This window comes from Mastigoproctus giganteus, chromosome 1 (genome assembly GCF_048544385.1).
Source record: "Mastigoproctus giganteus isolate SK-2022 chromosome 1, ASM4854438v1, whole genome shotgun sequence".
NCBI classification, from domain to species: Eukaryota; Metazoa; Arthropoda; class Arachnida; order Uropygi; family Thelyphonidae; genus Mastigoproctus; species Mastigoproctus giganteus.
Window position 1 is genome coordinate 210,038,692 of NC_143575.1, and position 18,985 is coordinate 210,057,676.

Consider the following 18,985-nt stretch of genomic DNA (forward strand, 5'->3'; position numbering starts at 1 on the left):
ATTGTTTCCCAGGCCATAATAATTAGAGCACTAGGATGGAAGATGGAGCTTCCACAAAGTGATGTTTGTAGGTATGTACCATTAATTTTTAATTAAGGTAGGACAAATTGTATTATTTATTGTGGAGGTGGTGCCAGAAGAGTCCCCCTACAATTGACTGGTGTCGGCTATACAGAGATGTTACAAGTGTGTAGTAGCATCTTCATACAGCCAATTGTGTGTGTTTAACATCATGTTGTGTTGTTATATCACTGGTCTCTTAGCAACAAGCCACAGAAATTCACTGGTTAGCTATCATCCTATGACAAATGGAAGCAATTTGTCTACTCTGTTCAGCAAAACTTTGCATTGGCTGCCTTCCAAGACTGTAGGTTCTAGAATGTAATTAAAACAAAAAACAGAAAAGGAAAAAAAAAAAAAAATCTGTAAAACAGAGATGTATTGACAGGAAAGGGGATTTATGGTTGGAGGCCACCAGAATGTGTTTTGATTGTAGACTGAAAAACAATACTCACCATTCATTTTGTTCATTAATTTTAATTTATATGTCAATACAAAGACTTTACTGACAGCAAGAAGAGACTTTCTGAAAATATGAACTATATATAGTTATAATTTTATCTTTTTGTGTTAACACTACTTGTGTTTTTTGCTTTATTTAGAAATGATAAAGAAAGAAAAAAAAAAAAAAAAACTTTGTTCAGAATATATATATATATATTTCAGAATTAATTTTAGCACAGATATTATTAAGTTATAATTACAGAGAAACAAACACATTTTATTTAGTGGTTTATCCCAAAGACAACAATATACACAGAACCGACACATGTGTGCACATGACTATATGGATGTCAGATGGTGAATGAATTAATGGCCAACCATGAGAGGTGCTGAGGAGGGATAGACAGAGGGAGAGAGAGCGAGAGAAGACACATAGGCTATAACGAACAGTACTTTTAAAAATGCTAAAGAGAAAAAGTGGTTGTGTGTTACATGTTTGCAACTGATGAAGTTTGATGCAGATGTTGTGTCTTTAAAAAAATTGTGTATATTTATTTATATTGAACTGAAAAGCCCGACTGTAATGATGTAAATGATGTAAGATATAAATCCTGCTTGTTTAATGTTGTTGTTGTTATTTGGTTTTTAGGAGCATTAGCAACTAAGGCCATATTGCTCTGGGGATATGCGGTGGTCATTCCCTGACCTTTCCGCATCCTCCGTATTTGGTGGTCACAGGCTCGAACCTCGGTCTAATCAAGAAGTGTATGCTACGCACTGCTGCTCCTGCCCACCTGGCTACGGAGGTGCCCCTGCTTGTTTAATATTCATATGAATAATCATATAAGTGAAGTTTAGAATGTTTATGACTCTGCAGCATTCTAAAGCAAGAAATTAAAAAAGCCAAAATCTTAATCTCTCTCTCTCTCTCTCTCATCCTTGTCATCAAAATTTGTAGTAAGAGGAATTGGAAGATTTCACGAGCATCACTGGAGACAAGGTAGGAGGAATCGCTATGTTCATTCGAAAATCAGATACTATAAAATATTCTCTATGGCAAAAGAAATGGGTTGTTAAATAAACCTATTGAGTAAAAATTTCCAAAGCTCACGGCTAAAGTTCTTAGTTTACTATTAGAGAAAGCACACTTCAAAACATAACATTACAATAAAAATTATAACTTTAGCAATTTTAAAGACTCTCTCTCTTGAACTTTGTTTGACAAACCTGTGCTCTTTCTGCATTATGTTTTTCGTACATATTCTAAATCAAATAAAAATATATATATCTTTACCTCAAACCTCTATTTGAGATTGCGAAAGATGTCTTATTTAATTACTTATTTTTTGCTTGGAAAGTAAGGATCAATATACAGTCTTCCTAAGAGAATGGATCTGTGTTTAGTATTGGGGAACCATCGATTCGCCTGGAGAGGATAATAGAAAAATAAACATCTATTTCTAGTTACTAAGTTAAAATGGGTGCATGGGTGCAGTGGTATTGTCACTAAGTAATTTATGACTGCAGGTCTCTCTTTTCACAGGTAACTTGATTTTAACCAGAACAGATAAGTGAGGAGAGATGACACGATAACATACCAGCTGTGAGACAGCTTCTGCTTAGCAGGCTCAAGACAAAAGAGAAGGAATCACAAAACTAGAGTATTATATGCTACTTCTGCAGTTCCAGATGTTTAACAGTGCATGTGTGCTGTGTAACAACTACTGCTAGGCAGGTATTAATGGTGTGTGTGAGTGTAATGTGTGTCCCCAGAACAATTGGATCAAGCTTATCCTCAACATTGAGCCTGTGCCACATTCAGGTAGACACTGTATTTCCCCCATCTGTTGGACACAGGCTGGCCGTGGCCACTTAAGTTTAATGCTAATTTGTTTACCAAGTCCCTTTACTTTTCTTCTTCCTTTTGGGTGGTTACTATTCTAAGTTTTGCATATAAGAGTATAAATTTATGTATAAATTAAATTTATCATTTAGCAATGCTTACTGGTTTGCACTTTTGTAGGGAATTTCCAAGGGAGCACTGAGCAAGAACATCTGATGGGAGAGTGAAGGATAAGGCCCCACTCCTTAGTCCATGTACAGACTAAAATTTTACACTCATGCACTAATTAATTACTTTTTTTTCTTTTTTTTCTTCTACATATATGAGAGTAGTATGTAGGCAACTGGCTAGTTCTTTGATTAATTAGGGAAGTGAATTTTTTCCCTCTCTTTTAGCTTATCTTTCTAGGTGGGAATTCCCGTTTAGTAGTGGTATTTATGTAATGTAGAGAATGAAAGGCATTCCTGCACCCTAGAGAAGGGCATCAGCAAGATTAGCTAGATGGTTTCTACATCCCCTGGGGGTAGGGAAACAATTATTGGAGGCACTGCTGTTATTAATCTAAAGTATCACAATATCCAAGCAGTTCCTTGAGCAACTGAGTTAATTAGCCAAAACAGTTATGGCCATTCTCTGAGTGAACAGCACAGGGGTGCAGATGCAAACAGTGGTCTGAATCACAGGAAAAAAAAGTCTGGAAGACGGAGCTCAATTCACCCAAATAGGTGTGTTTTAAAGAACCTTGGGAGGTTCATACTTGTGAAAGGGGTGGTTGCAAAAGAAGAGAGCAAAATTTCTGGTAGAAGACATGCATAAGCAGAATAGAAGTATAGAAGTAGTGCCACTGGGCACCAGAATCATACTCATATTTGATAGTTAATACAGTGGGTGCAGGTTATTATGATCACATTGGATTTAAGAAAATTGATAATATTAAGTGGCTGATAACATTAAACAGTAATGAAAACTTTTTCAAGAAAAGTGTGAACAGAAAATGGACATGAAAGAACCCAAATAGATTTAAAACTAATGAAACTGACTTCATCCTCACTAACAGAAGATATATTGTGAATGATGTTACCATCCTCAACAAGGTAAATGTTAGAAGTGATCACAGAATGGTAAGGTGTACACTTGATATAGATGTAAGAAAAAGGAAAAAAAACTGACTTGAGAAAATAATACGAAGGTCTTTGAGATAACAGAAGAGGAGAAAAAAATGGTATGTACTGGAACTTATGAACAAGTTTGAGCTTCTGCAGACCTTTCAGGAGACAGATATCAATGAGGATAGAACTTTCTGAAAGTGATACAAATGAAAAGCAAGATAAACACTGGCAAGAACAAAATTGAGTATACTGAATTATTATTATTAGCCATATGGTGCAAGGAAGCCTGAGGCTTATGCTGCACCAGCCAAAAAAAAAAAAAAAAAAATCTGAGTACCCTGAGAGAGAGAGAGAGAGAGAGAGAGAGAGAGAAGTAGTAGAGCATCACAAAAAAAGAGAAAAATGATGACATCCAGCTCAAGACCCTCGTTGTACCAAGCCCATACTCACCTTATGCAAAGCCATTAGAAAGAGACTCAGAGAGGACATAAGAAGATTTAACACAAGAAAAGTAGAACAAGCATTAAGGGAAAACAAAGGATTTAAATCAGCAGCCATGAGCAGTAATACAGAAAGACAAATGATACTGAAACTGAAGAATAGCGATGGTGTACTTATAAACAGCAGAGAAGGCATAATTCAAATAGCAGAAGACTACTATAGAGAATTATACAAGGAGCGAGGGAATGATACCAGCAGTGGGGAACATGGATTGCAAAGTAGCAACACATACGACATACCCGATATTCTTCCTGATGAGGTAGAACATGCATTGAAGAAAATGAAGAATCGGAAAGCCCCAGGGGAAGATGAAGTTACTGTAGAGTTGTTAAAATTGGGAGGAAGAGACATAACACAAAAACTGGCAAGGTCTTCACAAAGTGCATTAGAAAAGGTGTGATGCCTAAGCAGTGGAATAATGCAATCATAGTTTTGCTGCATAAGAAAGGAGATAAATCAGAAATTGGAATTTATAGACCAATTAGCTTGTTGTCTCACATCTACAAGTTGTTCACAAGGGTCATTACTAATAGATTAGATGAGAATCAATCGAAAGAGCAAGCTGGCTTTAGGACAGGATTCTCAACTATGGATCACCTTTATGTAATATCACAGATAATGGAGAAAGCAAATGAATATAAAATGCCACTATACCTGGCATTTATGGATTATGAAAAGGCACACACCCCATTCATTAGGATTTTTAAGAAAATATATGAGAACGCTACCTCCTTTATTAGACTAGACAGTAGCAAATTTAAAACTGAGAAAGGAGTTCAACAAGGAGACAATATCTCTGAAAGTGAAAAGAAGAATAAATTTCGGATGGATAGCATTCAGGAAATATAGTCACATACTGAAGAGCAATATCCCAATTTGTCTCAAACGTAAAATAATGAACCAATGTATACTCCCCAATGACTTATGGAAGTGAAACTTGGCACTTGCCGAAAGAATGAAAGAAGCTGAAACTACACAGTGAAGAATGGCACGAATTATATTAGGAATCTGACTGTTGGATAAGAAGAGAAATACATGGATTAGGCAACAAACTCAAGTAAAGGACATTTTAAAAAACTGAAATGGACTTGGGCAGAACACGCAGCTCGAAGGGATGATGACAAATGGACTAAGAAATTAAAAGAATGGTACTCAAGCGGAGCTAAAAGAAAACCTGGAAGAAAACAATGGAGATGGACAGATGAAATTCAAGAGTTCGTGAGCAGTAAATGGATGGCCATTGCACAAAACAGAAGGAACTGGAAAGTTGCTGGAGAGGCCTTCATTCTGCAGTGGATTGAAAATGGCTGATAATGAACATTAAACAGAGGAAATTTTTATTCTGATAATATATAAAAAGCTGTTCATCCTAATAGTGTACGAGGACCAGCCTAAATATAATCTACCCTATTTTCAAGAGTTTTCCTCCATTTGTGAGCAAACTCAATCATCTAATTTTTGTCTGTCTTGCTTTTATTTATCATGCTGGAGTGAACCTTAATTTCTTTCTTCATTTCACTAAAGGTATTTCCATGTTCTTCCAGGTTCTTGTAATACAGATCTGTGATACACTTTTTTTGTATGATATCTGTGGCTATCTGAGTTTATAATTTTAGTATAATCTCTGATAGCCCATATAATTGTCAGATGAACTAATGAGGCATATGGCAGAGAAGAAAAATGCATGGGATACATACAAATTAACACGTGACACGGACGCCTATGATAGATACAAGTTGATCTGTAACCAAGTTACAAAGGAGGTTAGGCAGGCGAAGGCAGATTATGAGAGATCCTTGGCAAGGGATGCGAAGAAAAACAGCAAAGAGTTCTTTACTTATGTAAACTCTAGAAGGAAGGGGATGAATCAGATTGGTCCACTTGAGATCGATGGGTCAACTGTTGATGACCCTGCTCGGGTAGCTAACAAACTAAATGAATATTTTGCATCGACATTCACACATGAGGAGTTATTCAGCGAGGGGAATGCCAGAGGTGTATTCAATTCTAGCAGTAAGCTAGAGAATCTTGTAATAACTGAGAGCAAAGTGGAGGAGAAATTGTTGAAGATAAACACAAGAAAGGCACCTGGGGTGGATGGGATCTATCCAGTTATATTAAAGGAGGCAGCAAAGGAGGTAAGCAAACCCTTAGCCATAATTATGAGAGCTTCCTTGGACTCAGGGGAGGTACCCATTGACTGGAGATGTGCAAATGTGACCCCAATTCACAAAGGGGGATCAAAGGCTGACACAAGTAATTATAGACCTGTGAGTTTAACTTCTGTTCCCGGAAAATTAATGGAGGCACTGGTGAAAGAAGCACTGCAGGATCATCTAGACAAGACTTCAGTTATAGCTAGGACACAGCATGGTTTTGTTAAGGGGAAGTCTTGCCTGACCAATTTGATTGGATACTATGATGCAATCACAAAAGAACTGGATGCAGGGAATAACTTTGATATTATATACTTGGATCTTAGAAAGGCTTTTGATACTGTTGCACATGGAAGACTGCTGCACAAATTGGAGCAGTGTGGCATTGGAGGCAAGTTGCTGCTATGGATAAAGGGGTGGTTGAGGGGGAGAAGACAGAGAGTGGTAATCAATGGACACTGCTCATCGTGGACTAATGTTATTAGTGGAGTCCCTCAGGGTTCAGTATTGGGGCCTTTATTGTTTTCTGTATTTATAAATGATATTGATGATGGTATATCAGGCTTAATGTCCAAGTTTGCAGACGATACGAAGGTTGGCAGGGTTGTCAAGGACACTACTGACACTATGCTGCTGCAACAGGATTTGGAAAGGTTGAGCAGATGGGCTTCGAGGTGGCAAATGAAGTTTAACATTGACAAATGTAAAGTACTACATATGGGAAACAGCAACCCCAGAGCAGCGTATCAACTCTGTGGTACTACACTGACAGTGGTAGAGAATGAAAGGGACCTGGGGGTGGTGGTGCAGGCAGATATGAAGTTCTCTGAGCAGTGCAGACGAGCTGCAAGAGTAGCTCATGGTGTATTGTCAATGATATATAGGAATTTTTCTAGCAGGGATAAGGAGGTGATTATTCCCTTGTATAAGGCAATGGTCAGGCCACACCTAGAGTACTGTATACAGGCCTGGAGGCCTCATTTCAGGAAGGATGTAGAGCTGCTGGAACGAGTACAGAGAAGGGCAACTAGATTGGTGAATGGGACAAAGGGGTTCTCTTACGAAGAAAGGCTTAAGTTTTGCAAATTACAGTGTCTGGAAACTAGGCACCAGCGGGGTGATCTGATAGAGGTGTACAAAGCCTTGAATGGTTTGAGCATGCTCAATGCTGATGGGATTCTTCCTCTAGCTCAGAAAAATCACCTGAGAGGGCATAAATTCAAATTGAGGAAAGACAGATGTAGGATAGATGTGCGGAAATTTGCCTTTAGCCAGCGGGTGGTTGGTGGGTGGAACAGACTTCCATCCCTTGTCGTGGAAGTTGATAGCCTAAATAAGTTTAAGGCTCAGCTGGACAGGTATTTCGAACGAACAGAGGGGTGAAGTGGAAGTGGTTATTTTTATTTATTTATGTTACTTTTTTTTTTTTTTTTTTTTTTGGCTGATGCTGCATAAGCTTGCTTTCTTGCATCAAATGCCTCTACTAATGCTAATGCTAATGCTAATAATCTCAGTAGAGCAACTGAAAAGCTTTTCTCGGTTGCCTTACTGAGATTACTAATTTGGTAATTTCTATGCATATTGCTATTCAGTTTACATCAAGTTAACTGCTTGTTTCTACAAGAACTTCCTACTGTGCAAATGACTGATGTTTTTCACTTTGAGGATCTTTATGTTTTCCTTTAGCGCGTTTTTGACTTTTTACTTGAAGACAAAACTAGATTGCAGAGAGCTATCTGTGCAATCTAGTTTTCTTTGTAAATCTGTTCACTAGCTCAAGTTCTAGTGAACTGATTTACAAAATTTAAATGCCATTCGTTTGAATTTTGTTGAACTGCATTAGAAAAAAACACAATAAAACAAACAAACAAACAAAAAAATAAAAACGCGCGTGTACCTTGTATGAATGAAAGATGTTATATTTTATGTGAAAATTTGTGAATGAGCAATAAAATTTTCAATATAAAAGCTCTTTTATTTCGTAATCAACATATACAAATCAAAATACCTAAAATAAACGTGAAGGATGTTTCACACAAAACCATCTACCATGCATGCTTGGCACATGCGGCACATTTTTTTTTTTTTTTTTTTTTTTTGCAGAGCACCTTGGCAATGGCAAAATAATATGTCAAATTTTTACCAACAGCATAAGATACTAAGCTTTTAACATTTGTTTCTGAACACAGGGTCTGTTGTCAAAAAATTTTCAAGCATTGTGCAAATGTCATACATGACATTTGCACAATGCTTGAAAATTTTTTGCTGTTGGAGCTGGTTTCCTCTCACTCTTGCTGTTGGAGCTGGTTTCCTCTCCACACATTACAGCAGTGCTTCTTGCAAATTTTTGCAGCCTACTGTGCTTGTCAGTAATGGTAAATGATGTGTCAAAATTTTACCAATAGCATAAGAGGATACAAGGCTTCTAACTTTTGTTTTTCTACGTGAATTATTCCCTTGGGCTGTTGTTAAAATTTTCCAAGCAGTAAGTGGCTTTTGAATTTCAATTAGAGCTGTTTTATGTAACAAAGTCATGCCTGCTTCATATCTACTGTTGGAGCTGGTTCTATTTTCACACATTATGAGTGGTTTAAACGCAAATTTTTTGCAGTTCACAGAGCTTAGTAACAATATCAAAATAATTACAATTACAATGTCACACTTTTACCAATGACATAAGAAAAAAATCTAGCTTTTAATTATTATTCCTCTATGGGATATCTCCATTGGGCAATCAGGAAAAAGTTTTAAGAGAACATGAGCTTGATATTCCAAACCGGGGTTGTTTTTCATCCAAAAAGTCATTTGCACTTTCTCATAGTTGACGCAACTGCATTATTACTGCAAGTAATTTTAATGGCTGAAGAGGATAACTGAGCATTACTTATAAAAAAACAAACAAAAAAAAACCACACAACAAACCAACAAAACATGATAGAATTACTGGATAATCATGTTTTTTTTCTCCCTTACTGAACATTATTCAGCAAAAACAATGTCATTTATTCAGATGGACTCCAAATACAGTGGACCCCTCTTTATGATATTAATCTGTTACAGAAAAACCATTGTAAAATAGCATATGGATTAGGGAAAATATCGTGTGGATTAGTTGAGGCATATGATGCAAGAAAGCAAGCTTATAGAGCATCAGCCAAAAAAAAAAAACAACTTCCCACTTCACCCATCTGGTTACTCCAAATGTTTGTCTAGTTCAGCGTTAAATTTATTTAAGCTATCAACTTCCATACAACAGACGGAAGATTCTTCCAGTAATTAACTACCTGCTGGCTAAATGCAAACTTCTCCACATTTATTCTATAAGTCTTTCCTCAATTTGAATCTATGCCCCCTCAGGTTCTTAATCTGAGCAACTGGAAGTATCCCATCAGCATTGAGCCTGCTCAAACAATTTAAGGCCTTGTACACTTCAATCAGATCACCTCCCAGGCGCCTAATCTCCAGATGCTGCAACTAACAGAATTTAAGCCTCTCCTGTTAAGAGAACCCTTCGTTCCTCTCACTAATCTTGTTGCCCTTCTCTGTACTCATTTCTACCAACTCTACATCCTTCCTAAAATGAGGCCTCCAGACCTGTATGCAGTACTCAAGGTGTGGCCTGACCATGGCCTTAAACAAAGGTATAATCACTTCCTTGTCTCTGCTAGCAAAATTCCTATATATCATTGACAAAACTCCATGACCTGCTCTGGCAGCCTGTCTGCACTGCTCAGAGAACTTCATATCTGATTGCACAAATATCCCCAGGTCTTTTTCATTCTCCGCCTCCCTGAGTGTAGTACCACACAGTTGGTACATTTCTCCTGGGTTACTGCTACCCATATACAGTACTTGGCATTTGTCAATATTAAACTTCAGTTGCCACTTCTCAACCCATCTACCTAACTTTCCTAGATCCTGTTGCAGTAGCATACTGTCTTTACTATCATTAACAACCCTGCCAACCTTTGTATCATCTGCAAACTTGGACATTAAGCCTGATATATATTCATCGATATCATTGATAAATACACAAAACAACAATAGGCCCAGCACCAAACCCTGGTGGACTCCACTAATAACATTAGTCCACGTAGAGCAGTACCCATTGATCACCACTCTTTGTCTTCTTCCACTCTACCATCCTTTTATCCATTGTAGCAACTTGCCCTTAATGCTATACTGCTTCAATTTGTACAGCAGTTTTCCATGTGCAACAGTATCAAAAACTTTCCTGAAATCCAAGTATATGATATCAAAATTATTTTTTGCATCCAGTTCCTTTGTGACCACATCACAGTATCCAGTGAAATTGGTTAGACAAGACTTCCCCTTAACAAACCCATTCTGTGTCTTAACTATAACTGCCGTCTTGTCTAGATGATCCTGCAGATGATCCTTTAACCAGTACCTCCATTAATTTCCCTGGGAACAGAGGATACATTTGCACATCTCCAGTCCATGAGGACCTCCCCTGAATCTAAGGATGCTCTCATAATTATGGCTAAGGGTTTACTTACTTCCCTTGCTGCCTCCTTCAATATAATTGGATAGATTCCATCTGTCCAAGGTGCCTTTTTTATGTTTAACTTCAACAATTTCTCCCCCACTTGGCTCTCCATTATTACAAAATCATTTAGCTCTCTGTTAGAGTTTAGTAAACTTCTGTCTTCCCTTTTCTTACAGAATTCCTCATATGTGAATGTAGATGCAGAATACTCATTCAGTTTGTCCGCTATCTGAGCAGGATCATCAACGGCCAAATCCACCAACATCAAGTGGACCAATCTGATTCATCCCTTCTTTCTAAAGTTTATGTAAGTAAAGAAGTCTTTGTTGGTTTTCTTTGAATCATTTGCCAAGGATTTCTGGTAATCAGCCTTTGCTTACCTAACCTCCTTTGTGACTTGATTACAGACTAGCTTATATCTGCCATAGCCTTCTGTGCCACCTGCTAATTTATATGCATCCCACGCATTTTTCTTCTCTGCCATGAGCCTCATTAGTTCATATGACATCTATTTAGGCCTAAATCTTGAACAATATTTCTTAGTTGGTATGAAAAGCCTAATAGCTTCCAAGGTTAATTCCCTGAAGGATCCCATTTAGAATTCACTGTTTTTAACATCATCAGTTGAACCCAATAACACATTGTTTTTTGGTAATTTGTTCCAAGACCTCGGAAGTTGAAATTTTCGCTATATAACTAAGCTATTTATCTGTTTTTCTTTTACACAATGTTGTTATGTTAAGTTATTTGGTTTTATTAGGAGCATTAGCAACTAAGGCCATATTGCTCCGGGATATGCGGTGGTCATTCCCTGACCTTTCCTCATCCTCCATATTTGGTGGTGACGTGCTTGAACCCCGGTCTAATTAAGAAGCGTGTGCTACGCACTGCTGCTCCTTCCCACCTGGCTACGGAGGCACCTCACACAATGTTGTACATACATTTATGTCAAATAAGTAAAACACAAAAAAAAAAAAAAAAAAAATCACTAACTAAAAGAATGCAAAAAAAAAAAACACGCAGCCAACATGTTTACAACGTTGCTATTGGCTGAGAGGAGGGACCACATGGTCCCGTTAGAGACAATTGTAAGCCCAACTTAAAGTAAAATAAGTAGGCGCCGGTTAACACAATCACTGGTTAGTAGAGTCATGCACTTTATAGAATCAAATTTCAAAACACCAATTCAAATTATTAAAATGCATTACACTTTCATTAGTATCATATGTTTGGTTATAAGAATCAATTTTGAATGCCTTTGTAATATTTTTCTAAAGCACCTTTCTGGAGGTCACTACTATAAAACAATTTGTAGTTTCCAGTGTATTGGGCTTTTCTGTTAATGCAATCTATTATAAAAAGGTAGTAAACTCGATCTTGTTGCATTTGCGACAATACTGATAGCTGGAATTCTGTGGGTTTTTACATTATTATGGTGAAATGTGTTTCTCTTTCCATGAAATCTTCAATCATATAAATAACATTAATAGATTTTCAGAATCTTCTTTTCACTCCTATTTTTTAAGATTCACAAACTTGCTACTCTTTATCTCACTTGCGCATATCGTGTTTGTTGCAATTTGTGCATGCTGTGTTCTTTGTTACTGATTGCTTATCTTTTTTACTGTTTTAAATTTTACAAACCAAAAAAAAATGACAGTGATCAGAAATATTGATTAGTTAGTATGTACATATTACAGTATTGATTAGTAGTATGTACATATTACAGTATTAATTAAGCAAAATATTTTGATTTTCATGTATCATTTAATTTTTTTAATTGGTAATGTAATAAATTGTAAATTTGTGCTTTATATCTTTACTTTTATAGCCTGTGGATAATATTCCTCCTATGAACATCTCATTGTGGGCAGAGAAAGTCTGTGGATGAACTTGGGCGTTGATGTCTGTCTCACATTGTTACAGCCAACCGGAGAGCTACAGTGACACACATCACCGCCGACTTCGACGAGGGAGATGCCAGAAACGTCTCCACCAAGACCATCAGGCGATCATTAGTCACAGTAGGCTATGGGAGCCATTGACCCACCAGAGTCCCAATCCCAATGCTAACACCACGACACAGGATTCTACACCTCGAGAACATCGACACTGGACCTTGAATGATTGGAGACGGGTCTCCTAGTCCGATGAGTCCCATTTCCAGTTATTTTGAGCAGACAGATGGGTGCATATCTGGCAGAAACCGCATGAAACTATGTACCTATCATGTCAACAAGGAACTATTCTGGCAAGGGGGGGGGTGGTAATGGTCTGGGACGTGTTCAACTGGCACACGTTGGGACCCCTGGTACATCTAGACGCATCTCTGAATGGTTCAGGTTGCATGTCCATCCTTGCAGACCATCTGAATCCCTTTATGGTCCTCGTGCACCCACAGGGCAATGGACAATGTGCCTCCCAACAGAACCATGGTGACTAGAAAATGGTTCGAAGAGCATTCCGTAGACTTTACCACCATGGAATGGCCTCCCCGTTCACAGGACATGAACCCTGTGGAGCATCTTTGGGATGCTGTGGAAAGGTCCGTTGGAGCTTTGGATCCTCCACTCAGGAATGCAATGGAATTAGGGATAGTGATGCAGCAAGCATGGATGGAAATACCTGTGGAACACTTTTGTGAACTAGTGGACTCAATGCCCTGCCATGTGACTGCCCTTATCCAGGCAAAAATTGGGCCTACCTGCTACTAAGCAGATATCCGACGATTTCTGACCACTCAGTGTACAGTGACATTATGACTATGGAATAGTTGGTACTTAGAAGACATTCATTATTAAAAGCACACCCACCATCTTAATGGAAGCGTATTCTTTCCATTAAGATGGTACCACTTGAGGAGAATGTCAAGATGGATGAAAAAAATATTTAGTAAGATAGAAGAGAAAAAGGCAGTATGAGGCAATTACTGTGATGGCAGCTCATTCTCATATAATAAATTCAGTTGAATTAAGACCACACAGAGGAGATTAGGTATGTGAAGTATGAGTATGAAAAATCATTAGCCATGAGAGTCAAGTGAAATATTGGCATGAGAGCTAGAGGGAATCATTTGCCATGAGAATAAGTTTTATTTGTACATAAATAAAAAAGAGAAAAAAAGTAAACCAGACAAGACCTTTGTTCAATTCAATCATGATAATCCATCAGAAGATGCTAGCAAACTGAGCCGATACTTGGTATAAATCCTCATAACAGAAGGTCACTTTTGTGGTGAGGGGTATTGTGCTAACACAACTGAGCACCCTACACTATATGAGGATACATACAGAGTGTATCAAAATAACAAACACAAATTTGAGGAAATAAATAAAATTAATTACTAACCTCAGGAACTGTTATTAGTGGATGTCTAGAGAAGCAACAATTTGGGGTACACGATGAACTAGCACAGATGTTCAAATTGTCTCCCATTTGCTTCTATGCCCATTTACTGCAGTAAACAACTGAATGGCAAACTTTCTCAAATAATTGCTGGGATAACTTCACAGCTTGAAGTTATTGAATCCTTTAACTATTGAAATGTGGCCAGTTTCCCTGTCATATAGAAGTCAATTGTGTTTAAATCAAAAGAATGTAGGGGATAGTCAGTAACCCCTTGTCAACCTATCCACTGGCCTGTGAAATGATTATCGACATAGGCCCTCACATTATCATACTAGTCCTGGTTTTCAGTAAACCACTTTAAACCCATACATTTCATGATGACAAGCACAACTGATACATTAAGCATGTGGATATACATATCGGATTTAGTAATGGCTCCTTTAGATGTCATTTTAGTGTCTCTAGTAATTGTCTTTAAAAAATATGACCCAACAATTTCTCTTGGATAAGATACCATATTATAATAACTCTTGGTAAATTCAATGCCTTCTCTACATGAATGTTTGGATTAACAGGGTACCAATACATACAATTGGTGTATTGATCCCCTTGTATACATGCAAAATTACCAAATATCAGGATGTAGTATGTCAGTTCATCTTACTAGGCTCAAATGTTGCCATGTTGGACAAAACAACTTTGTCTGAAAATTCTGCATCCATGTCCATCTTTGCTTTAAACCATCTGCAATACTCAACTGAGCGATTGTATTAATTCACATTTTGTAGCAATCGTAGCACATAAGAGTTCTGTTCAACTCTTTTGAGAATATGATGTACTCTTATTCTGCTGATTCTGGTCTCAACAAACAACTTACCTTGTAGATTTTCATGGTGATCTTGAAAACTGCTGCAATTAGCTAGAGGGAATCACTCTATATCAGAATTCTGCTCGCCCACTTATGAGCAGGGCCTCACAGATTTTTGCTTTCACAAATCAATATTGTAGGTCTCAAATTTATCGAATTCGCCATGCAGAACAATTCCAAATTCTTGAAATAATTCTATATGATGATGGTTTGTAGCAAATTTGTCACCACTGTATTTGAAGTTTACTCATTCTCAGAATGAGAAGTGAACTTTCAATTTAATGGACAGACTAGGTCCACAATTAACTAGTGTTTACTGTATGTGATTTGTTTCATAACACATTCTGAGAAAAAAAAAATTAAAATTGCCTTTTGTTTCCATGCTTGTAAACCCAAAAAATGACTGCCAATTGATGAAGATATGCTTCCAGATATACTATGCTCAGCAGTATCCCACAAGCTTGAGTTTAAATTCTCTTCTATAAATCTAAGGACACTCAGTAGCAGTCCCAGATTTCCAGTACCACTTTAAAACTAATTTGCACTGTTTGAGCATCAAATGTGCTGTTTATGATTTGCATTATGGATATCAGTTTGCTTCTTTTGGCCTTTTGTTTTAACAACTAGTGCCAGCTTTTATTAGCAAAAACATACTAATCAGAGAGAAAAAAATTTAATTCAACTATAAGCGTAGCATGTGCTTGTGATGAAAATGCATCTATTTCTTTTTGAGAAATTTTTATACATGGAATTTTAAATTACTTTATATAACAATGTGCATCGAGATCTATAGTTTCATTAAAGTTTATATTTTAATAAAAGGAAATTCATATGACGTTAGGCCTTTCTTTGTGGTTTAATTATGTTTCTAACAAATTTATATAAAAATTATATTAACAATGAAGAAGTTGTTTGATTATTTTTTTAATAGAAAAATTCTTTTAACATATTCTAATGCACTCAAAGCTGTGGCAAAACATGAGGCAATTCTCCCCCTCTGCCCATCTCATCATGAAAAAAATTTCACCTTTACTATCAAGAAAATCTTAACTCCATATCCATCTTCAGTAAATTTTTTATTTAAGTGGACTTTCAATTTAAAGGACCAGATCTAGGTCCCAATTAACCAGCATTTAATCTATGTGATTATGTTTGTCAACACTGAGGCAAAAATTAAAATTACCTTTTCTTTCCATGCTCGTAAGCCCAAAAAGCGACCACCAATTGATGAAGATATGTTTCCAGATGTACTATGCTCAGCAGTATCCCTATGGGACCGAGTTTTAAATTCTCTTCTGGGCTGCAATCCTAGTAAGACAGAAATAACAACGTTTACAAAGATGGCTACATTGCCCAGTACACAAATATGAAACAAAATAACATCAATTATTCTCCATAGATATCAGAATATAAGTACCATATCAATATTAATGCAGGTAAATTAAATAAAAAACACTATTTGAAATAAAAATACAATTTCAATAAATAGCAGTGACAGAGGAAATGTAACACTGTTAATGAAACAGTACTGATGAAATTTACTGAAAGCTGACACTTTGCAAATGGCAGTGTATAGTAATCATACTTCACAGAACACAAGAAAAACTCTCTAATACAGGATGAAAATGAAACAAGAAAATAAATGTCTTTAGTGTAGGATGAAAATGAAACAAGAAAATAAATGTCTCTAGTGCAGGATGAACATGAAACAAGAAATGTCTCTACTGTAGGATGAAAACAAAACAAGAAATGTCTCTACTGTAGGATGAAAACAAAACAAGAAACTTTCTAAAAGTATTAACTTTTGGAAAGTTTCTTATACCCCAAATATGCTTATCACTATAATCTGGATAATGTTCTCCATTTTTTGCTTGTTAATTCAGTTTATTTATTCAATCAAATATCAAGCTGCAAGACAGATTTGTATCTTACTAGAGATTCAGATATACACAGAAGAATTAATGCATATCATATTGACTATGAACTGCATTAATTTTTATATGTTTGTTCAGAATATTGACTTTACATCTAAAGCATCGTTTGTTAACACATTTGTAAACCTGTGTCAAAAAAGCAAAACCAAAATGCAGACTTGTGCCAAAACAATCTGCAATTTTTGTGTGCCTTGATGCATCCACTCAATTACAGTCAATAAATAAGCACTGTAAAAGGAAAGGCACATGAATAGCACTCTCTAGATGATCACATCATCTAGAAAGCGCTATAAAAGCTGTATACTGGGTTAACAGTTTCATAAGTTTTGGTTATGTTGAAGTTTTTTTTTTGTTTTTTTTTTTTTTTTACGGTCAATATTAAAAAATATGGCCCAACAATTTCTCTTGGATAAGATACCATATTGTAATAACCCTTGGTAAATTCAATGCCTTCTCTACATGAATGTTTGGATTAACAGAGTACCAATACATACAATTGGTGTGTATTGATCCCCCTGTATACACGCAAAATTACCAAATATCAGGATGCAGTATGTCAGTTCATCGCACCAGTGAGCTCAAATGTTGGCATGTTGGACCAAACAACCTTGTCTGAAAATCTTGCATCCATGTCCATCTTTGCTTCAAACCATTTGAGGGATTGTATTAATTCACATTTTGTAGCAATCGTAGCACATAAGAGTTCTGTTCAACTCTTTTGAGAATGCCTATATTCTACATCATCTAGTAACAAGAAAAGGTAAAACATTTTTGATGATTATTGCTTGTTGAATTTTAATTCTTTTGTTTGTGAAAAACAAAACATCTGATAAAATTTTGTGTAAAAAGTGTTTTCCTATAAAATTTTACACTAAAGGGTTGTTATAATCAATCCACAGCTAGCACCATCAAGACTGAAAAGGAACAGGGGTGGACAGTAAGTTGACGCTGATAACAATGAATTGGCTCTTTATAATGTCATCTGATACTGAAGTAGAATTCTATTCCAGTGATGTGGATTCTGAGTCTTATTCAAATGCATCTGTTGATGTTAAAATGCTAAAAAAAACTGATAGTAGTAGTGGCAAATTATGCAAGGAAGTAAGATTATTTAGAATCATTAGCCAAAAAAACCCCTACATACTTCCCCCAGCCATACCCCCAAGAATTCTTCTAGTTCTTCCTTGAATTTATTCAAATCATCCACTTCCACAATAAAAGATGGAAGCATATTCCAACAATCAACTGCCCACTGGCTGAATGCAAACTTCTGCACATCTGCCCTGCAACCATCCTACCTCAACTTAAATTTATTCCCCCTCAAATGTGTAGTCTCAGCAAGAGGAAGAATGCCATCCACATATTCAGCTTGCTCAATCCATTCAAGGCCTTAAACAGCTTAATCAGATAACCTTGCTGGTACCTGGTCTTCAGACGCTGCAAAATTGAAGCCTTTCTAGATAAGAGCACCCTGCACCTGTTCCTTCTTAAAGAGAACCCTCGAGACCCGTGATAAATACTCAAAATGTGTCCTAACCATGGCCTTGTACAAAGGGATAATCACCTGCTAGCAAAGTTTCTGTATATCATTGACAAAACCCCATTAGCTCTTCTGGATGCATGTCTGCACTGCTCAGAGAATTTCAAATCTGAATGCACAATTCCTCCAGTCCTTTTTCATTTTCCACTACCCTAAGTGTAGTACTATCCAGTTGATAAGTTACTTTGGGATTACTGCTACCCATACGAAGTATCTTGCATTTGTCAATGTTAAACTTCAACTGCCATTTCTCAGCCCACTGACCCAATTTTCCTAGATCTTGTTGAAGTGGCACACCCTGATTATTGTTGTTAACCACCCTGCCAACATTTGTATCATCTGCAAACTTCGAAATTAAGTCTGCTATACCTACATCAAAATCATTAATAAATACTGAAAACAACAATGGGCCCAGCACTGAAATCTGGGGGGGACTACACTGATAACATTAGTCCATGAGGAGAGTGCCCATTGATAACCATTCTCTGTCTTCTACCACTTAAACATCCCTTTATCCATAGCAGAAATTTGCCCCTAATGCCTCATGCTCAAGGAGCATGAGGCATTAGGGGGTTGGTCCTTCAGGTTGTTACAGACATTTTCTTAGATATGCCAGACAAGCTGCACTTGCTAACTGGGAGTCTAAAACGCTGATGGAACTGATATTCGGGT

At 36.9% G+C, this 18,985-nt stretch overlaps 1 protein-coding gene across 2 annotated transcripts in view; it reads right to left on the bottom strand.

Moving 5' to 3' along the window:
- The window catches only part of YME1L (ATP-dependent zinc metalloprotease YME1L), a 214,943-nt gene that overhangs the window by 108,840 nt on the left and 87,118 nt on the right, over positions 1–18,985 (bottom strand). For both annotated transcript variants that reach the window (XM_090384179.1, XM_090384177.1), the window contains exon 7: positions 16,023–16,147. In XM_090384179.1, the coding sequence (XP_090240305.1) occupies positions 16,023–16,147 (125 nt within the window). The remainder of the gene's footprint in view (positions 1–16,022; positions 16,148–18,985) is intronic.